Source organism: Populus euphratica, unplaced genomic scaffold (assembly GCF_000495115.2).
Source record: "Populus euphratica unplaced genomic scaffold, PopEup_1.0 scaffold26.1, whole genome shotgun sequence".
NCBI lineage: Eukaryota > Viridiplantae > Streptophyta > Magnoliopsida > Malpighiales > Salicaceae > Populus > Populus euphratica.
The window spans coordinates 1,239,300-1,262,428 of NW_011499896.1; the positions used below are offsets into that span (position 1 = coordinate 1,239,300).

General features: G+C 32.1%; 1 protein-coding gene across 5 annotated transcripts; it reads right to left on the reverse strand.

The window, feature by feature from the left end:
- Window positions 1-179: 179 nt before the first annotated feature.
- Window positions 180-17,112, reverse strand: LOC105132124 (serine/threonine-protein kinase EDR1-like). Of its 5 annotated transcripts, none has more exons than XM_011035439.1 (17): window positions 16,868-17,110; window positions 15,807-16,208; window positions 14,702-14,905; window positions 13,971-14,159; window positions 13,579-13,838; window positions 13,347-13,469; window positions 13,090-13,179; window positions 11,873-11,968; window positions 11,472-11,564; window positions 7,150-7,270; window positions 6,061-6,361; window positions 4,609-4,732; window positions 4,495-4,514; window positions 2,160-2,316; window positions 1,274-1,562; window positions 936-1,008; window positions 180-462 (listed from the first exon to the last, which is right to left on the reverse strand). In XM_011035439.1, exons 2-17 carry the CDS (start codon window positions 16,053-16,055, stop codon window positions 380-382), a joined length of 2,472 nt encoding a protein of 823 aa, XP_011033741.1. In that variant the 5' UTR covers window positions 16,056-16,208; window positions 16,868-17,110; the 3' UTR covers window positions 180-379. The 5 variants fall into 5 exon arrangements, with proteins under 5 accessions (XP_011033741.1, XP_011033742.1, XP_011033744.1 ...); XM_011035440.1 differs by having other exon boundaries at window positions 15,807-16,216; XM_011035442.1 differs by having other exon boundaries at window positions 11,472-11,558; window positions 15,807-16,234.
- Between the last annotated feature and the right edge of the window lie 6,017 nt (window positions 17,113-23,129).

A 23,129-nucleotide genomic window follows, 5' to 3' on the forward strand; every position in this document is an offset into this window, starting at 1 on the left:
TCATCGGCAAGCATGGAACCCAAAACATCATGGATATAAAATCCCACCCTTTTTTGTTTTTTTTGGTAAATCTATCCCAGATACGGTCTCCATCTTTTAAATCATTTCTTTTTCTAGAGTCATTGAAAGGAGCAGCATGTCACAGGCAATTTCCACAAACTTAAAATTGAATCTCTTCATTCTTGTCAACCGCAATTGAAACTTTTTTTTTCTTTTCCATTTCTCTCCCAGTTTGATTACACGAAATGATTGGAGTTTGTCCCAGTGAAAATTGAAGAATTTCATGTTTTCACAATGATTGGAAAAATTATGAGGCTGCCACTAAGCCGAGAACATTGCAACGTCTCTACCATTGTCTGTATACAAGAAAGGGACTGTATCAGCAAGGTGTGTACTCGCAATCGAGCAAGCGAGTGAGAATCTCTCCGCAGCTTGGCCGTAAATCCGGTTCTGCCCAACAATCTGCAATCAGAGAGAATTAAGGCGTTAGTTTTGTACACTTCCAGACCCCAGCACAGTATCCCAAGAAAAAGGATTAATAGAACGAATTCACGGCCAATGATCGCATGTAGAGAAAAAGACGAGGTGAAAGTAATCTTCAAAGCCAATTATCGCATGCAAAAAAGCATGCTATGGGCAGGGACGAATCTCATGGGAGGCCAAAGTTTAAGATTCAAAATCCCCAAGAACATGCTATGGGCAGGGACGAATCTAACGGGGGGACCAAGGCCAGAGTTTCAAGAAGATTCAAAATCCCCCTTATTCTTAGAAACGTTTCAAAAAGTCGTAATGAAATGGCCACCAAAGAATAGAGATTTTACATTCTGGTCCTCCCAAGCACCCAAGTCTGGGATCGTCCCTGATTATGGGGCTAATGCAAAAAAGTGACATTAATTTTTAACAATCTTTATTTGCCTGTCACAACAGATGGTTACCCGATATTAGCCTGCCCAGTGGACCTTCTGGAATCTCCAAACGGGATCCCTCATTAGCAACAGCATCAACTACCTAGACAACATAAAGCAAAAGAGCCACAACGGTCAAATTGCACAAGTACAGAAAACAAAATGTCTTCGAGCTAAAAAAAAAAGAATGTTGTGATTGAAAGAGCAGGGCGTAAACGATAAATCTAGAGAATAATTTAAAAAAAAAAACATAACTCAAACAAGTCATTGAGTAAAGGTCCCTGATGGAACAATATTGTACAACCATGCAAACGCCTCAGAGAGAAAAACATGAGATTCAAAAGTGAAATAAAAGCGCGTAAGCATACCCTCTTTGGGGGTACACCTTCCCATGGCCTACTTAGTGTGCAGAGCTCCCACATTATCACCCCAAGGCTGAAAATATCACATTTTTCAGTGACAGGTTCATTACGGATAAGTTCCGGTGCCATCCATTCAGGAGTTCCAGCAGATGAGGAGTCCCTAATTGGTATGTCTGTCATTACTCTGGAGAGTCCAAAATCACAGATCTTGATTGTCATATGCTTATTCACGAGGCAATTTGCACTTTTAAGATCCCGATGAACTATCTTCATTCGATGTATGCACATCAACCCCCTTAGTGACAAACAGAAGAATAAAAGATTACGATCAGATCAGAACAGAGCTGAATGCCAACTTGTAATTTAAATTGCCTGTGTAGCTACGTCAAATGCTACTGGAACTAGTAGCTAAAGCACTCGCCATTTTTTTAATCAACTATTAAGTTGCCCAGCACACACAAGCTTCAATGATGATAATAAGTACCAGCCAAATCATGGCCAGATAGGAGTTTCAAAAATAATTAGCAATAACATATATGTGCTCTCATTATCAGATAACTACATATAGAATCATTTAAAAGCATCTCTTGGTTTAAGTAGCCTATTTGTATCCTTTGGGGCGTTTCAACAATCAACCTTTCACAATCATGTCAAGTTTCTCATCTGTAAAGAAAGCAGCGTGTTCTCTACCTCTACTCATTACACTCCAGGAGAGATGTTAGGCATATATTATATCTTAAAAATGTGCCATGAAAAATAGAGAACTTAGCCTTAAAGAAAATGGTTTAGTTAATAGCACCACTAGTTTCAAAGTTAGTCCCTCAAAAATGTAAATTTTGTAAAAATGCCCATCCACAAATGAATTTCATATATTAGGACAAGACAAACACACCTGCATATATCCCGCAACATTTTTAGCCTCCTCCGCCAGCTAAGCTTCTTCTTCTGACCACTCGAGTGGATCAAATAATACAAGGACCCCATCTCCATGTATTCAGTAACCATCGATAAGTGTGGAGGCTTTGTGCAAGCACCCAAAAATAAGATAACTGCAATAACGAACATCAGTTGATTCAGAATTCGTCAAGAAACAAAACAAAATATAAGAAAGAGAGTAAAGGAACTAATAAAGAAAGGAGGGAAGAAATGGCAGAGGAAATAGAGAAAGAGAGAGATAAAAGCGAAGAAGAAAGCAAAAGGGAGACGACAGAAGTTTCAGCTCTCAATAACCTTCAACAACCTCAAAATAGTAGATTAGTGCCTTTACACAGCACCTAAACCTAGTTAAACCCTAAAACAATAAAGAAAATACAATAAAGTCCAAACAAAATAAAATGTATAATGAATACTAAATATCATAATGACCTTTTTTTATATAAAACAAATATCATAATAACCTGAATAAGATGATCCACCTAATAGCATGCGAACAAAATGGAACAAAATTTTGTTTGGGAATTTACCATACACCATACAACAAAAAAGAACAAGTCTCCTACTTTCCTAGAGTAAATATTCTTATAAATCTTCCATTCATTATCCAACATTCTCCTCTTTACAGAAAAAACTTAAGCACGAGTTTTGAAGCATTTCAATTCTGCACTCCAAAACTTTAAGTTTGAGTCTTTATTCCATTAAAATTGTTGGGTCTCAAACCCAACCTAAAAGTTCAATTGTATTATGAAATTAACTTCTTGAATAATGAAGTCAAGTTCCTGAACCTGTTTATGAGTTTCCAAATGATTTGATGATTAAAAAATTCAAGTTATGAGTTTGGACAAGGCTGGGCTCTAATACCAAAGTTACATCTCTTTTTTCATCATACATCAATCTACCACTTATTTTACTAATAGATTTCCACAGATATTTCTGTTCTTTTCACATAAACAAAGTCAAACTAAACGCAAGCTACTGAACATACTGAATTTCAAATCACCAGCTTCATTCAGAGCAAAAACCATACTCAACATTCAATCATCAGTGCTATAGAGATCAAGTTGGAAAATTCAAAAAGGGCAAAACCAGCAGCTATGAGATCACAAAAAGCCCAGGCAGGTGTAGATCAATGAACAGAAATGAGGTTAAGAAGGCGTGAAGATGCGGTCAGTACAAATATCCTAAAAGCAAAACTTGATGACCAAATGAGAAACTGAATTGCAGCCAGCAGAATAACAGCGAGCAACAGAGATGTTGTTCCCAATATATTTTTTCTTTTTTTAGTGAACAGAAGGAAACCTGAGTACCAAAAATGAGTTGGGCACAGGCAGACACAGTACAGTTTCTGTGACCTGCCCTTCTTTTAGTGGCTTTTATTAGTAGTATTATTAGATGTGTTTGAATTGAGGGAGTAATTTTAAGGATTTGGACAGAATTTTTGCTCTGATATCATAATGATGTAGAATTTGAATAAGAGAAAGGGGCTGCAAAGTAGAGGAAGGGGAGATGGGAAGAGAGAGAGAGAATGATAGCAATAGAAAGAAAACAGAATACAACTCTCAATAATCATGCAGCTACTGTTAAACATGATTGTCAAATCTCTCTTAAAAATAGTTAACAGAGTCATCAAATAACTCATGCAATGCAAATTCACCCTAATATCAAACTGTAACTCATGCAATGCAAATTCACCCTAATATCAAACTGTTAGATGCGTGAGTTTTGGAATATTAGGGTGAATTTGGGGACTTTGGACATTTTCCCCCTCCATTTTTTGCTAAATGAAATGCATGCAAGGCATGGAAGTTATTTGACAGTTCTGTTAATTGTTTTTAGGCAAGACTAGATGGAAGGTTGACATTGTTAAAAGTAATGTTAAGAGCAAAATTGATTGCCCAAATTGGTCAAGGGTATCATTGTGAAAAAGGTAATAGGTACAGAGTAATTTTGTAGCTTACCCTAGTAAAATCCTCAAATAATTTAAAAAATTATGATAGCCTAAAATAACTAGATTTTTCAATTAAGAAATGCTAAAAAATGAAATATAATCTCCAATTTTCCTATGACAAGAATCATGAAAATCTGTCTCATTCTCCATCAGAAAAGCAGGTAAAACACTTGCCATCAACTAAACAACAACAGCAACACGATCTCTCCTGTTTTTTCTTTGATGAGCTAGCTCTTGTTAAATTCATGGTTACAAGTTACACAAGCAGGCCATCACATACAGCAATCTTAGACAAGCGAAATATAAAAGATGCAACTTGGAAATTAGAAGGTAAGGAGAATACCATTAGGATGTCGAAGACGGCTGGAAGAAATTGCATGCACAAAATCAGAGAGGACAAAGTCAGAAATATGAGTGGGATAAAATTAAAGCAATACACATATCAATAAGAAGAGACCTAAGAATTGATATCTCATTGCAGAAGTCTTCCATGTTTTCAGCAGTTAGATCTTGCTCGAGAAAAACCTTGACTGCAACTTCTGTACCGTTCCATATGCCACGGAATACTTCACCGAAAAACCCTATATATAATCAAGATAGCTAAAATCACTAAACCATTTTACATATAATGAGTATGCATCAAACAAACTATTTATTTTATTTTCCTTATTGCATGATGTTGCTTAAATTATCAATTTAGAATACAACATTTTGATGGTTGCAAGATGAGAGGAGAGGATGAGAGGGAGATGGGAAGGATAAGGCTCTAATTTTGTATGTAAAATGGTTGCAAGATAAGTTTGCATGATTCCTCCCATCAGATATGTTCTAATTTTAAGGTAGGCAACAGTAAAACTTTCTTCACCACAGTATATTCAGCTGAGCTACAGCTCTTATCTTTAGTTCAAGCTAAATATACAGTTTGGATAACCCTTTTTTTATTTTAACTCTGTTTTCTACATCCTCCTAGGGAGTTTGCAGAGTGAGGGGGCATCAGACTCTTCATGTGAGCATGCATCTGTACATTAAATTCTGAAAGACAAAAAATGAGAAACGAATTCGAAGATGAACCATGAATTCAAGGGTACACTAGTAGATAGCAGGAGCAATCACCCATTACTAGTAAAATGAACAAAATGCCCGCTGCCAACAGCTTGAGCAAACACTGGTTATGATTTCCTTGCAATAAAACACCACCCAAAGAAATAGAAAACAGAAGATGCAATGGTTTCAGGAATGGTACTTGGATTGATGTCAAATCTTTAAATCAGATTGGCAGTTTATGAGGATATCCAGTGAAACTTCAACCAAGGTCATTTTCCAGCAGTGTATGGAAGTTTAAAGGAGAGATAACAATCACATAACTCGTACATCATTGAAAACATCAATGAATCTAACCATTCCATTTCAATTTATCAAAGAAAAAATAAAACAAGAACAGAAGAGAAGATTCTCAAGTCATTAGCATAGGTAGCAAAACAAAACTCAACCACAGAGAAATTTATCCTAAGGAAACAATAAATCAAAAGGTAGGAATTCATGATAAAACTACATGGCAACAATCCAAAGATTAGGACACTATCACAATACTTGAGAGTTTTTTTTAGTAAATTAATATTTCAAATTCATGCAATGTGTGTCGCCTGTTCCTTTCTTTCTATACAAAAATATTTTTTAAGATTTTAGACAGCCAACAGTACATTGGATCCTTCAATCCAAGCAAATTGTGTGCTATCACTGCAATTACAAAAAGAGACAGCACCGTTTCACCAAGTACTTTTGGAGGATTACAAAATTGTAACTCGTTTTTGAAAGATATAAAACTGGAATAGGTAAATGTGTACTGCAGCACTGACAAACAAAATTCAAGGCAACAACAGGGCTGAAAATTATAGGTAGTGATGCTTACCAATCCCAACACGAGTTCCAACAGTTAGTTCTGAGAAATCAATATGCCATTCCTGGAAAGGTAGTGGGGGGTTATTATGGAACAAGGGAGATTCAAGAACTTTATTCCATGTTGAAACCAATTGATCATCTGCTACAAAGCCTGAAGGTCCACTCCTCTCGGAAGTTTGACTTCTATACTCATGGGGAGATGATGGTAATGAGATTGCCTTCTGGGAATTTAAGCAGTTCCTTTCAAGGGTATATAAAGCAGAACTTCCACCAGATATTTCATCATGACCATCAAGACTGAAATTTGATACCTATCCCATGCGCAAATTGATTAATTAGCACTGAGAATGCTAGGAGGATGATTACAAATGTGGTTCAATGACACAGGCCAAATTATGCATGTGGAAGAGACTAATTTTCAACCTAACCTCCTCTTATAACCAAACTAACACATGGAACTTACCATGAAGAAAAAACAGTAAGGGAAAAGGTATAACAATGGATCTTCCTAGGCATGCACAGAACCCTAGTTAGGATGAAATTTATGATATGACTAGAATCCAGCAACTTAGAATGTTAGTGGTGGAAAAGCCCAAGTTCAATCCATGGTATCACATCTATATGACGCATAATATTTTAGCAAATCTAAACGCTGTTCCATATGCCAGATTTTTTTAGATGACAATGTAGACTTGGGCATGGTATCATGGCAATATTGATATGTCAACGGACTAACACAAGAGCTGCTATGTGCTCTGACTGAAAGGATAATGATCCATCAAAGTGGGACAGACAAGGCCATAAGATCTACTTGGTTTGATGAAGCTATTTGTCCAGGCTACAATGCTTGGCCATTGAAGTGCCCGAATTCAAACTCCATGCTCATGAATAGTCCCAGAGAAGAATAAATGACAATTAAACCCCAAAAACATTCGTGCACATGTGAACACAAGCAATAATTGACAAACAAACCTCAGAACAGTTAAATTCATGTACAAAAGCAGAGAACAAAGAACAAATTGTCCTTGTCAAGGAAAAGTTTTTATGTCAAAGAGAAAAACATAAGTATATGGATCCATTTCACCAAATCGATACTTACATTTTTCTGAAGATCTGAACCCCTGTCCTTGTCGCCTAAATTATTTGTAAATAACCTATCATCACCATGTTCCATCAAAAGACGATTTTGTTTCAAACTTTCATTCATAGCACGTACAGCCCTGAAATTGTTAATGATGGATTGATTAATTTGCAATGTAAGAACAAGACATTTTCTCCAAAATTAATCAAATCCAAGCAGCTTGGGCAATTCTGTCAAGAAATATGAAAGGCTAATTGAACAACAGCACTTATCATTGAACTTGATAACCAAATAACCAATGTACACAGAGGGATAAAGCAAAGAATGGAGAAACCCAACCAAAGAAGAACCAAATTCTGCTAAAGTTTATCTCATCAATCAATATCAACCCAACTTCCAATGTCCAAGGTGCCAGTACAAATTAGGAGAATTTAAACCTGATAAAATTAAAATCCCTGGGAGCAGTTTGAGAAATAAATATTAGGAAAACCAACTAAATATGAAATAGAAGTAGATTCCTAGTAAAGGCTGCTTATCCACTAGATGGGAAATAGATCCACTAGATGGGAAATAGTTGGAACTCCGAAAAACTATTAAAAATCTTGAATTGTAGAAAAAATTAAATCGAGCAAATACTAATCCTAGAAGCCATGCTGACAGCTCCAAGGTTGAGGCTTTCGGTAGTCACCTGGTGATTTTGTTGAGGAAATGATGTGGGGAACTTTCTTTAATATTCTTGGCACAATAATGTTTGTTGCATTATTTCATTAATGGTTAAGATTTTTAGATTTTGAGAAGTTTAAGAACAGTAGTCACCTGGTGGTTTTGTTGAGAAAATGATGTGGGGAACTTTCTTTAATATTCTTGGCATAATAATGTTTGTTGCATTATTTCATTAAGATTTTTAGGTTTCGAGGAGATTAAGAAGAGTTTAAGATGTAGTTTGCTAAATCAAACATAACTTTTTAATCTAATTGTTGGATCGAGATGAAATCTTAATAGAAAATTATGAAGGCCTATTTCCTATACAGTTAAAATCCCATGATAATCGAAGATCAGAAAGGCCTTCAAATAAGATTCAGAAGTTACTAAGCGAGATTATCTTTATTTACCTTGTTGTATTTAGATTATTTTTTCTGATTAGCTTAAGATATTTAGTTTAATTAGTATTTTACTAGTTAGAAATCCTAATGCTAGATGGATTCTATTATTTAGACAAGATTTAATTATGAATCATTTCCTATAAAGGATTCATGTCTAGAACTAATATAAATAGGGATGTTTATATTGTTTTATAAACATTCAAATTCATATTATTATTCAGACTTCATAAAATACCATAGATTTCTCTCTAAATTTCTCTACAACTTAGATATGTAACTTAGAGATTGAGAACCCTAGTTTTATCCACATTATTCACTGCATCAATTGGTATTATAGCAAATTGGCATGTTTGACGGATGGAGATGATAGCAACCCATTCCACAATACAGGAGTGGAGGTTGTGCAAAGTTCAGGAGCATAAACTAGGTCATTGGGGATAGGTGTTTGATCGCTTGTATCAAGCCACAATAGATCTAAATTGTCTAATGGATGACACAAGCAAGAATCACAAAAAGGAGAGGAATGTGCTTAGAGACTTACCTCAGGCCGACCTTACCTTCAACCTATTCCTAAAATTCCACCAAGACAACCACTTGTCCATGTGGAGGAGTTTGGTAAACGCAAAATTTCATAGTTATTTAATCATAAGATAACATTACCAAAGAGGGTGCTGACAAACAATTTCAGTCTTTTGACCTGAAGTTGGGGAAGAATTTGGCAAACGATGATCTTTAAGTCATGGATGAAGATATTACAAATAAGATCATGGAGAACATGGTAATTTTTTGCAATTCTCATTCAGATATTATGGAAAATTATCTTGTGTTCCTTTACATACAATGGCAAATGATGATGAACTCGAGTTTAAAGCAAAAAAAAATATAGGAAGAAACTACAAGTGGACTTAGAAAGTATAACATTAAATATGGATTTTTCTTTAGCATGCACACACTATAAATTAAATTTTGAAGTTCACATGTCGAAGACATGCTACATCACGATTAAGCTAGCTATAATGCTATATCTGAAGTATCTATTCCTTTGGAGTGTTCAAGACAATTTATGCTGATTAACTTGAGGGCGAGTTTTTTATAAGTAGAGGGGATTGACGTGGGGAACTTTCTTTAATATTCTTGGTCTAAAAATGTTTATTGTATTATTTCATTAATGGTTAAGAATTTTATGTTCTAAGGAGTTTAAAAGGAGGTTAAAATCAAGCATAACTTTCAATCTGATTGTTGGATCAAGCACGAATTTCGACAAGAGATTTTGAACCTATTTCCTATTAGGTTAAAATCCCATGATGATCGAGGAATGGGAAGACCTTCAAATAAAACCCGGAAGTTGCTACATGGAAGTGTCTTTATTTACATTGTTGTATTTGGATTCTTTTTCCTACTCAGCTTAGGAATTTAATTTAATTAAAATTTTACTAGTTAAGAATTCTCATGCTAGATAGATTATGTTAGTTAAGTAAGTTTTAATTAGGAATCCTTTCCAATAAAGATTTTAGGTCTAGAACTAATACAAATAGTGATGTCTAGTTTATTTTCTAAATAAAAATTCAGACTTTATAAAATACAATGAGTGTTCTCTAAATTTTTTCATAGCTTAGATCTATAACCTTAGGGCTCAAGAAACTTAGTTTTATCCATGTTGTTTGTCACATCCGGATAAATCCTAGAATTACTTTTTATCAAGACAATAGTTATGGAATAGGATATTGTTGCTAGACCTTTGTGTTATGGGTGCTTTTAGGATATTTCTCTAACCAATATTCAATGACCAAGGTTTGAAAGGCTAGATGGATGGCTCCCAAACTTGCTCAAAAGCAACTAACTCTCAAGGGTTTTTATTCCCTTGATAGAAGTATGCACTAATTTCATCCTTCCCCTAAAGGTTAAGTTTTGATATGTTATTCTTGGTTTTTACAAGGGGCAAAAAAGAAACAATTTGGAATTCAACTCGACACTTGTCACCATGGTGATAGTATAGTTTGATATGAAAGTTTACAAGAACGAAAAATAAATGGAAGGGTAAGGAATCACTTCAACTCATATACCAAACTGAAATAAAGTAGCTTGGGATAAGATAACAAAAAAAAAAGAATAAGAAGACTGGAATAAGGTTTTTACTGTTGTAGCTTGATTGTGTTGTAGTTGTAAGTGTAGCTATAGCCTATAGTGATGGTTAGAAAGGGAGAAAAGGTGTTTGATTAAAAATAGTCTTAAGATAGCAATTACAAATAATAAAGCGCTAGAAAAGCTCCAAAATGAAAGAGCTCTGGAAAAACTAGCTTCTGGGTTTTCTAGCATGGGGCATGCACGAGCCCCATGGCCAGCTTTCTGTGACCTGTGAATTGGGTTGGGTTTTCTACCCAAAAATCCATAGAAGGCAACCTCCCCCAAGGAGCCAAAAGGGCAATAAGAAGAATGGGAGAGAGGAACTAAAAAGTTACTTGCCAAACACAAGACACACCTTTTCAATAAGATTTAGAGTGTGTTTAGATTGTGGTAGCGGCTATAGTTAAAAGTGTTTTTTTTCCTATAAATGCATCAAATAAATTTTTTTTATTTTTAAAAAATTATTTTTGATATCAGCACATCAAAACAATCTGAAAACATAAAAAAAAAAAAATTAGCCAAAAAAATTCAGAATTTGAGGGGACGTGGTTTGCAGTTCCCAAACAGACCCTCAATTATCAATCCTGATTAGAACATAGAATCATTGCTCTTTTATAGACACCAAAACCATAACAGTCCTAAATTAAGTAGAAAATGAAAATCTAAATAAGAATAATTCTTTTTTGGGAAAAGCTCTTGATATCCTCATTTTCTAGATAAACTAATTCAAGAATTACATAGATATAATTGAAGAGAAATCATAATATCTTAATTTGTATTTTCTACAACAACAATCATAGTAGCATAGCATAAGATCAAAGCTTCCATAGATATATTAGAAGAGAAAGCATAATATCTTAATTTGTATTTTCTACAACAACAATCATGGTAGCATAGCATAAGATCGAAGCTTACCACAACCACATCATAGCTTACTTCAATCAAGGTATATACAACATTGTAATTTGTTTATCTACAACCACATCGTAAATTACTCCAATTGTAACAAAACAAAAATCAAAGTCGAAACAACTAGAAAATGATAAACACAATAATAGCATAGTTGCATCAAATCATAAAGTCAACACAGGTCATAATGCAATAAACATCAACCTTACGATATCATCACCAATTTCCGGGGTCATGCTAATACTTCTTCTTCTCATTCTACGAGCTTCTGACATTGATGCACCCTCTGACCTGTGGCTACAAATGAACATCCAATATGAGCATAGTTCATTATTACCAAATGCATAAACAAAGAAAAGGGTGGATAAAGCATGCACAAGCTACTAGGAGAATAAAGCATAACACTTGTTGAGATTAATGGTGTGTTTTAAGACTAAAGAGATTGCTAAAAGCAATGGCATAACGCAGCCTCCACCCTTCCTCGTATCATCCATTTTCTTTGCTTTGCCTATATTCCTTTTTCCACTCCTCATATACAATCCATAAGTCATAAAATTATAAAGCTCCTTAGGTGTTCAAAACAATAGGAACGAAAAGGTACAAACCTTGATATAGCAACATCATCTGCGTAATGTCTAATTGAATGTCTATCACCACTTAACATGGACCGTCCACGCCCTCGAAATGAAGGATGCTCTGGACTGCAAAACAAAGCTGGATGAGGACACCAACTAAAACTTCACCAATAGAATTTAAAGTTTAACTTTGACAACACCACAAACAACCACGTTTAGAACTATTGAAAATGAATAAACAACACAACTTCAATCATATCAATTGAAACAAAGTGAAGAGAAATCAATGTGTATATTTGAATGCATGTGAACGAAACCCCTAAACCTGTGTATTCCTAATAGAATCAACAGAAAAGAAAGACAACCAGGCAACTCAAATAAAAATTAAGAATCTACACGTGGAGGTACAACCAACCAATCTCTGATGTTGTGTTAGAGCAGCCAACCTCTAATCTTTGCCACTGAAAAACACCTGAGGATGCCCTCCTATTCACTATTTGGAAAACAGCATTTTCGGCCGACATGCTTTCTAATTTTCAAAGGAAAAAAACAAAACTAGATCTAGAAATCAAGCCGTAGGATATGTTCCCTCCAAATAAGCAGCCAAGAGCACAGGCTTTTCAATAAAGCAAGAAAAGGCATCAAAGCATGCTAGCTGAAAGACACGCACCCCAACATTAATCATGTGGTCTAGAAACACCTAACCCTGTACTAAACTAGTTAATCATTCCTCATACAATAAATCCATTTGGGGTAAATGTTAGAAAAACTAAGCACAATTTTCAAAAAAAAAAAAAAAAAACTACTCGAGATAAGAATAACAAGTATTGTATCAAATGCCATAATAAATTCCAAGCCTTTTGAAAAAGTCAGATGTGAGGAAACTTGCAATCAGGCCTATATGAAGATTATGGATTATATTCCAATATCTTTTAATAAGTTCATAATCCCCGTAACGCCTTAGCCCAAATATGGGGGAATTCTTTTAACCCGTGGCTGTTAATTGATAAGAGATCATTCCCTCGAAGGGAGGGGGCAAAAACAAGAAGAGCCAAGAGAGTGCATGATATAAGGACTCACAAACACCATCCTACAGCAAAACTATTTAAAGGCTTGAAAATTGCTACATAAGAGAGTAGTACTCTTTTTCCATGAACAAAAGCAAAAATTAGACTTCCAAACACATGTTCCTCCCCTATAAATGAGAAACCAACTGACAAAGTATTTGAAGGAAACCATGCTAACACCTTGAACTAGCAGTCCGCTGTTCAGCGATGACCTTTTTCCGGCTACGTCTCCAAAAGGTTGTTGCAATATTGGGTTCACTATGTGATAAACTGAAGGAGAAAGGAAAAGAATAAGTTCAAGGACAACATTCTGCACTATAGTATTCTCTCAAGTCAGAAAAGAAACTAAAATTTGAAAAATAAAAGACAAACAAGAAGTGTTGTACAAAAGTCACATTGCAATAAGGATCTTCACAGGACAAGATACATATTATTACCTCAATTTTCTGTCAACAGAGGTAGCAGATCGCAACATCATATTTCGCAATGAAGGACCTAACACATTTGGAGATGCCTCTAATTTCCTATGGACTTGAAGGCTTCCTTCATCTTTTTCAGCACTATGGCACAGAAAATATGACACAGCAACTTAAGGATTTCAGAACTCCAATTAACAGATTATACAGATTCGTTGTTTGTGAAAAGTCATGTGATGGGCTGTTTGCTAACCTGTCAGGATCCACTCTTTCTGCAAAACCATACAGTGGACTGTTTGGTTCAAGTGGAGAATCACAGGAATCATTTTCTGCAGAGTCACTCTCCCCGGCTGCTGAAATATGAGTCATAAAACTAGCCCTGGTTGACCGCGGTATCAACTTACCAGGAAACCGCATAAGATCAACCAGTAGTTCCACAGAATTCAACACAACAATCACAGACATGTGTTTATATGAGTCCACACACTCAACAATCCCATCATTTGGTAAACCCTGAGGAAAAAAGCATTATGAAATTTTCAGATATTATGTTAATTAGCAATAAATTGCATCTTTGACTATTTTTTGGCATTAAATAAGAATGAAGCAGAGCAGTTGAACTCACTGGATGAAGTTAAAACTTACCACCACGAGTCTACTTTCAAGACCTACAGAATCTGCTAAAACTTTAAACAAGATTGCCCTAGGACAGCATGAACCTTGCTTTATTTGCCCCAGCAACTGAACACCTCGATTTTCTAACACGTGGGAGGCTTCTTCTAGTGCAGCTTTTGCTGGACTTTCCACATTTGGCCTTTTATAAAAATCAGCAACCTGTTCAGAGATGAAAAATGAAAATGATATGAGCAATTTTTTGACTAAAAATGGAATAAAAAAATTAAGAAGATCAGCAAAAATGCCATAGAAGAATTTGATCCCTGAATTAGCTTGAAAACAAAGAATATAACCTTAAAATTTTATGATTTAATTACAAGTCAAATGGTGAAAATTAAAGTAAATTATGAAAAAAAATTCATTGCAGCGCAAATAGTTAATGACATGTGTGGTTTGAGAAGCCTGTACCACCATGCATGAGAAACATCCTACATAGCTGCATAGGCCAAGAAAAAACAGTTTTTGCCAAGATGTAAAGGGATCGGTAACATGTCTTGACAATAGGTTATGGATATGTATCGATTTCCTCGGCATAACCAAGACATAAAATCACAGTTAAAAAAAATGAAAAAAAAATGAAAGTTGGAAAGGACAATGAAAAAAGAAAAAAAGGGTCAAAGATAATTGAGGGACAGAAAAGAGCAACTGAAAACTTCAAATGAGATATCCATATAGAACAAAGGTTACTTAAGAGTTCTTACCAATCCGGCAATCTTTTTTATCATTGCAGCTGGATTTGAGTTCAACCCTTTTACTAGTGGCACAATCAATTGCTTCAGCATGGATAGCTTTTTATCTTTCTTAGCATCTACAAGAATTATATCGGCCTTGCAACCCTCAGCTCCCAGAGAATGAAGCTCATCTAAAGTTGGAATATTAACAAAGAGCTCCTTTAGCCTTTTATCCTGTAACAATCCATGTTATTAAATTAACTAAAGATGAAGTGAAAAAAAAATGCTCTAAGTGGATACCAAACAAAGAGTGCAAGCTGGAAAGTCAATTCTAAGTTAGGGCACAATCCATCAAAGTAATTTTGTCCTCCTTGAAAATACCAACAATTTAAATAATCCAGGAAGAAATGCATTTAGCATTGTTTGAACCAATAATACCTGGAAAGTGGTGCATTATAGTATGTGGTACTGGTACTGGTTCACTACCGTCCTTAGAAAGTGGTACGAGGGGGGGCCTAGTATGGTCACTATTTCGGGTAGTGGTTTATTTTTATGCTGGTTTTCCATATGTGTGTGAGAGTGTATAATTAAAAGATATAAGTATCATATGAGTAAATTATCATATGAGTGCATGCAGACTAAAACTTCAAAACAAGATATTGTCCATCCTTGTCTTTAGAAGATAGCATGTAAATGAGAAATTTTGGAGTACTACCATCAGACGGGGATAGGCATAAGGTGGAGAGGGAAATAAAAGATCCTTTAGTTAAGAAGTACTATATGGAACCACAGAAGAACTAGTAGTACCGTTTAACATGCAACTTCTAACTCTTTAGTTAAGAGGAGAGGAGGATATTTGCAATAGAACATAAGAAGTTGAATGTTAAACAGAACAGATAGTTAAATCATAACCAACATAGCAGAACATAAGAAGATAATGATCACAAATTAAAAGCAATGATTATTAAACACCAGTATAAAGAAAGGAAAAAAATCATAAATAAACTTTTTTTCCAACCACATCACTTATTGATCTCTCAAAAAGATGAAGTTCCAGAACAGATCGGACTCCTCAACCAAAAGAACTTGCAACAAATAAATAGGAACAAGAATTAAAAAGTAAATCAATTCTCACCGGTATGACAGAGTAGAAACCATTTGGTATTTGTTCAGAAAGCATCCCAGTGCTCCAGAGAACTTGTGATGCAGTCTGGGAAGATAAACCATCTTCCTCATAATTTTTATGTGATTCTTTATTTCTCAAAGTATCTTCTTGAGAAAGCAGAGAGACAGATTTAAATTTCTCGATAAAGTCTGAACCCCACCACACAGAATTTGAAGGTCCTTGCTCTGCTGGCCCCGAATCATCTCGTGTCTCCTCCATGTCCTTAAATATTTGGGATGTAAAACCATTTCTGTCCCTCACTCCTCTTACCCCATAAAAGACCTCGCCAGTCACAATATAATTCTTACACAACTGAACTCTGTATCAAAAATCTCTTCTGTTCTGACTTTGTTACGCTGGAGCCCATTTGTCCTGCAAAGCTAAAACCCTATGTGAAACTAGAAAGATCATAATGTCAGTTCAAATTTTTCTTTAATCTAAAAAAAAAGTTAAGAGAGATCACAATGCAAACGCACAACATCCTATCATCAACACAGAAGTGCAGAAACCACGACATTTTAAATTGATCAATAAGCACGACATATAGAGAAGTAGACTCCTCTAGCAAGCTTAAAGGACTCAAAAAATTTGCAATTGAAAAAAGAAAAAAAAAAAAAACAGCGCCACAATCTACCCTTAAACCTAAGCAGTAAACTGAATTTCACCATTTTCCTTGCACTTTTTCCACCTTCAATGATCAACAAATAACTAAATTAAAAAAAAATATTTCAGTATAATGTAAATAACCTAATTGATAAGGACGGTAAATAATTATATGAATCCGCAATGAATTAAACCTGAGTAAAGTAGTGATTAATCAACAGAAACAGCCACAATCTAGGCTTAAAACCTAAGCATTGCAAAATGGAATTGGTAACCTACCAGGCCTAATCAAATCAATAAAAATCAGATCCAATTCTAAATCTAGAATGATAATAAAAAAGCCAACTAAATCAAATTCTGCAAAAAAATAGCGGTGGGAAATCAAATCTAAAGCGAGAATGAGAAAGAAAAGGACAGAAGTGTAATACCAGCAGATCGAAGCATTGAAAGAAGCAGTTGCCACTCCAGCCAATACCATTTGAATCTCAACTCTTCGTTTTAAAACAAATAATACTCATCACTCTCTCTCTTCTTCTTCTTTTTCTTTTTTCTAGAAGGATATAAATAATAAATATTATTTTTGTATATAAATAGAAACAGAAAGCAAGAGAGAGGCTCTTATAGACCAGAGTGAAATAGAATAGGTCAGAGAGAAAGAAATGGAAATATACAACAAACAGACACTTATATTTATTTATTTCATATTTTTTAAATAAAAAAAAATTATAGTAAGTATTGAAGATACACAGGAGGACTACGTTTTTGGTTATTCATTATAGTTTTTTAAAAATATATATTAAAATAATATTTTTTTATTTATTAAAATTTAATTTAAAAAATAAAAAATATTAAAATAAATTTTAAATAAATAATAATAATTTTAAAAAAATATATCATTTCAAACATGTTTTTAAATAGCTTTTTAAAGGTGGGGGGGTGTATGATAGAGAGAGAAAGCGAGGGAGAGAAGAAGAGATAAATAATAAGAGGAATTCGCTCGATGCATGTGAGCAGTTTTTTTAAAAAAAAAAAAATTCGCTCGATGCATGTGAGCAGTTTTTTTTTTTTTTTTAAAGATTTGAGTGATTTTATTTATTTATTTATTTATTTATTTGTATGTGAAAATAATTAATGAGGATTGAGAAAACGTTTTTGTTTTGTGACGAGGGAAGGCAATGGATGTGGGTCACGTGCAAGAGAGCGGGGGACCTGGGGACCTCTTCCCGACAGCCAGCTGGCATTAGCTCACCACCATCGACACAGGCAAACGCGTGAGCACTCTTTTTCTCTTTTTTTATTAGTTAATTAAAAATTGAAATTGATTAATTAGTTTTTATTGCGTTCAAACTAAAAAGGTGACTTGCGCTTCACCAAGAACCAGCTAATTTTTTTAACATAAAAACATAATATTTAAATATTATTAGAATGTTAAAAAGGAAAAAAAATAATGACTCATAAACTCTACTAGGTACAGTAAGATGATTTTATTTGATTATATAATAATAAATGGACTAGATTCTAAAAGATAATATGTTGCTGATAATTGGTGAAAAAGAAACACTCATTAAAAAAAAAAATTATCAAGTTGAGTTTAAGATCACATAATATTAAATTATAAGATTGTAAAAAAAAAAAAACACATCTCAAAAATGACCCAAAAAAAATAATTGAGTAAACTAGCTAAAGATTCAAATGAAACTAAAGAAAATTACTAGCCCATAAAAAAATAAATGAAAAAAATTATATTGATCCATACTAATTTTTCAAACCAATTACCCTATTCACTAAAATGAAAGCACCCTACTTAGAAGAAAATTATAGAAATCCAACAAATTAAATATCAGATGATAAAATTAAAAAAATAGTTTATTATATAAAAGAAATGAAAGAAATAGTAGTTTAAGAAAATAATGATAAAATTGAAGATAAAAAATAAATGAGAGCACATCTTAGAATTTTGAATTAAAATGAAGATGAGAAAGAAAAATCAAGTTCATGGAAGGATTGAAAAAAAAAATAAGGATCAAATATAAAAAGTAATGAATCATAATTATGAATTCAACAATGAAATTAAAAACAAGTCAAATTTTGTCAAAAGAGTCCAAAACAAAAATTACAAGTAAAAACATAAGGACCAGAGTTGAAATATTAATGAATGAGATGGTAGATCTAAGTTTTTAAATAGCTAACATGAATTTAGGGGGTGGAAGAGAGAAAGGAGGAAAAAAAAAGATCATTGACAATATACTTTCATTAAATAAAGAAAAAAACATCTTGATGCTTCTAATATTACCGTGAAAGTTGTCATTTGGATGCTGGGAGATATTGTATGTGCCACCGTAAAACTGTCTTTCACCAATTAACATGTGTAACTAGCCTTAGATGAGTAAATGGGAAAGGATGATTACTTTGTCGTGAACAATCATATTACTAGCCTACAAGATATATTATTTAGGTAGGTATCCATCTAATTAAGCCTGTGAAACAACACATTCAAATAGATCTCACATCAATAATATATACCATGAAAAATTAGTTAGGCATTGCACTAATAATTTACAAAATAGAGAATCCATAAAAGTGTTATGACAATATTTAAACATTGTTTAGAGTGTCATGTTTGCAAAAACAAAAATTATAATTTTTTAGAAAATGAAAGAGGATCGGTAGGCTTTCCAGCATCATTATGTTTGGCTTTGGCTACCATTTTTCTTTTATTTTGGATTAGACTCAATTGGACCTTTTTTCATCTTTTGAATTTTAACCTTTTCTTCTTCTTTTCTTTCTGATTTGGTTATGCTTGTATTGTTTAGTTAGACCTATTTGTTTGATTGAGCTTGTTATCCGGCTGGGCTATGATTGTTTAGTTGGCTTCTCTTTTTGCATGTTGTTTGATCGGCCTTTCTTCTTATTTGGTTCCTATCTTTTTTATCTCTTTATCTTCAAGCTTAATTTTGCAACTCTATCAATTAAAAAAAACAAATAAACTAAAAAGAAAGGATCATTTGAATATTAGTAACTATACAATTAGATTCACTGTGTATTATAATGATGATTTTATAATTTTATTCCTCAATCCAGAAAAACTCTAATCTTGTTCATGAGTTAGTATAGTCTTTTTTCTTTTTTAATGAACATGCAGTGACATAAATGCCATTAGAGACAAGAAAAAGTAATGATAATAATCATAATAATAATAATTAGGCTTGTTTTGTAAGTAATGATAACAATAATAATAATAATAATTAGGCTTGTTTTGCACTCACAATTAAATTATTGAAATGCATTTGATATAAAAAAATAATTAATTTTAGAATATAAAAAATTTATGATATTTTTATTGCACGAGTCAGCGTGTAGGAGGTGCTTGGGCATCTTAAACAGTATGTATGGAGTCTTCTGATAATACATCTTACCTCTTTTTTGTATATCTAGATATGCCATAATTTTCTATTTATAACGGTGTGACGTGTGTCATCAGTGAATGAGTGATTTGTTGTTAGTGAGCCTTTTTTTATTTGTGTATTTTCCCTTCTTTAATTCTAAAAATTGCATATCGTTCTTCTTTCTTTTGGATATTTCTATTTAAGTTCTTTTTCTTTTAATTTTTTTTTTATTTCTATCCTTAATCATTTGGTAAAATATTAATTTCTTTTCAGTTTAATCCTTCAAATCCAAGTTGTCATATATTCTGTTTTTCAATTATTATTTTTTTGTTCATTGGCTCTTTTATAAAAGTTTCATTGATTTTCAGTTTCACCATTCAATCCATCTTTATATTTTGTTATTTTTTAAAATTTGATTCTTATTTTTAAAATATTTTTATTATTTTTGTTGCAATTATTTTTCTCTTAGATATTTTACTTTTAATATCTTATTTTTGCCTTTGGCTTTTTTTGTAAAGTCTTCAATTCAATTATTCAATTTCAAGTCCTTATATATTTTTATTTTCAATTTTATATTTATTTTTTTTTATTTTTGATTTTTTTTCCTTAACTCTTTTGTAAAAGTTTTATTGGTTTTCACTTTTACTCTTCAATCTAAGTTTACAGTGTGTTATTTTTTTAATTAGGTCCTTGTTCTTGTCATTTATTTTTTTTATAGTTATCTTTCTTTTCGATTTAATCTTTCAGTTAAAATTTTTTTGTTTCTCTCTAATTTATTTTTTATTTTGATTTTCATTCTTATTTTTTTAATTATCATTTTTTATTTTAGATTTTTGTGTGTGATTAACTTATTTCCCTTTTCATTCTTCAACATTTAATTTGTTAAGGATCATGCTTCATCATTTTTTTCATGTATAATGCTTCTGGTCTAATAACTTGATTTATGGGTCTGGAAAGTTAATATGGATTGACATTTTATTTATTTATGTTATTTTTTGATTTAATCATTCAACGTTAGTTTTTTTTGAAAAAAATTGTCTAAATGTTTTTCTTTGATTTTTGTTTTCTAAGTTATTTTGATCTCGTTGTCTAAATCATGGATTTTACATGTTAATCCAGGTTAACTCATCCTATATTACCTAGGTTATATATTTATCACACTATTTTAGTTTGTTTCGAGCCCCTTTTTTTATCTATTTTTATTAAATTTCTTACTTCCATGTATTTTTTTTTGACATATCACGTGTTTTTTTTATATAAAAGAGTTGTTTATATGCTATCCTTATTTATTATTTTATTAAGTTTCTTAATTCCATGTATTTTTTTGTCTATTTTTATAAAGTTTCTTACTTCTATGTATATTTTTTTGAGATATCATGTGCTTTTTTATATAAAAGAGTTGTTTATATCCTATCCTTGTTTATTATTTTATTATCTAATTAAAATAAAATTAATTTACTAAACGCGGCTGATATAACTTAAGTTGTTGATTTTTTAAAATTTTATTTGAAATATACTTACGATATCTACATGTGATTTTTTAAGATAAAAATACAGTTTCGCGATGTAGCGCACGTGTGTGTTATTTTACTATGGAGGGTCCAGATTCAACAAGTGAAGGCCAATTCTTGTCTTTGTTGCCATGAATTAGGCTTCTCCTAGGATGACCCAACAGGGGCGCAGGCTATAATTACTTGGACTTCGGTTGCTTCGTGGTGACTTGATTATTTCAGTAAAAGTATTAAACAATTACTTTTTTATTTTTTAACATAAGTATAATTTATTCAGCTCATCAGATTCCAAGTAACATTTATTAACACTGACAAAAACCTAAAACTACAAGGAAATTTTCCGTACAAAACACAAAATATTATTTATTATAGTAATATAATGATAAAATTATCATCGAGATATAAGATATTTAAATTATATATAGTGGGTAAAATAATCTTTTTTACCAAGATACAATTATTTTCTACAAATCATTAATTGCTAGATTAGTCATTTCAAGTTTTATGGCACTTAAAAAACCAATTATTTAGCCTTGAAATAAAAAAAAACGATACTTTTCAATTACAAGGAATATAATCTTTTCAATATTTTTAAAATAGTTAAGTTATTTTATTATTTTTCAAGATAAAATTAATTAAATTCTCTAGCATAGCACGTGTCAGTAAATGGCTCTTCTCCGTGCTTTTTTCTTGATATGTGCAGGGCTCCTCGAAAACTAAACACCACATTTTTACAATGGTGTTTGACAGTTCTCAACATTTTGTTTGTGATAAATTAGTGTATGCACCAAACACGCATTTAGTTTGGTTCAAAAAATCATTTGTTTTCCCTCTTTTATTTCTTTGTCTCTAATTTCATATTGACCTTTATAAAATTTTAGATAAGTCTTTTTAATTTTTTTTCTAACATTTGATCCTTATTTTTTTATTAATATTTATTTTATTTTGAATGATTTATAAAATTATAATTCTTTTTTAATTTCATCTTTTTTTTCTTTTTATCTATCAAATTCAATCAATTTTTTAATTGTTATTTGTTTTGTTTGTAATTATTTTTTTAATTTTTTTTATAGTTTCATCCTCCGTGAGTTTATTTTTCCTATCAAATTTGATTTATGTTCTTTTTATATCTATTGTTTTTTTATTTTAGAAAAAAATAATCAATTTCATTCTCTTTTATTTTTATCGTTTAAATTTGATCTCTATTATTTTTATTATCATTTGTTTTTTTGGACCTTTTTTAAATTGATATTTTTATAATTTCATCCTCGTTGAGTTTATTTTTATATAAATTTAATTCTTATTGTTTTGATTTACTCTGATAAAAATTTTAAATTAATATTTTTTTCTAATTTTATCTTTAAATATTAAAATAATTGATACTTAAGTTTCTTAATTGATCTCAAGCTTGATATTGCACAAATTATAAGTTTTAGATAATAGCATAAGTTTATAAAGTCCATTCGTATTTCCTTGATTTTTTTTTTTTATATAAAATTATTTTTTTTTTAAATTTTCATCATTTAGAATTTATGCAATCGAAAGCTAGGCTCCATCATTTTTATTTAGAGGGTGTTTTTAAAAATTTTGATATTTTTTGCTTAAAATAAAAAATATTTTTTAGATTATTTTGATATGTTGATATTAATAATGAGTTAAGAACAATTAAAAAACTTTATTTTGATGTATTTTTAAATGAAAAATACTTTAAACCGTCACTGCTACCATGATTACAAACAAGCCCTTATTTGCTTTTTGTAGAATTTCTCACTAATATTTTTAAATAATTTGGG

Bases quoted from the DNA above. Each gene is read 5' to 3' on its own strand.
- LOC105132124 (XM_011035439.1), bottom strand. From the start codon at position 16,055: ATGGAGGAGACACGAGATGATTCGGGGCCAGCAGAGCAAGGACCTTCA. The intron at 14,906-15,806 runs GTGAGAATTGAT...GGATTGTTACAG, and splicing joins GTTTCTACTCTGTCATACCG to GATAAAAGGCTAAAGGAGCT. The intron at 13,839-13,970 runs GTAAGTTTTAAC...TTTTTTCCTCAG, and splicing joins TTGAAAGTAGACTCGTGGTG to GGTTTACCAAATGATGGGAT.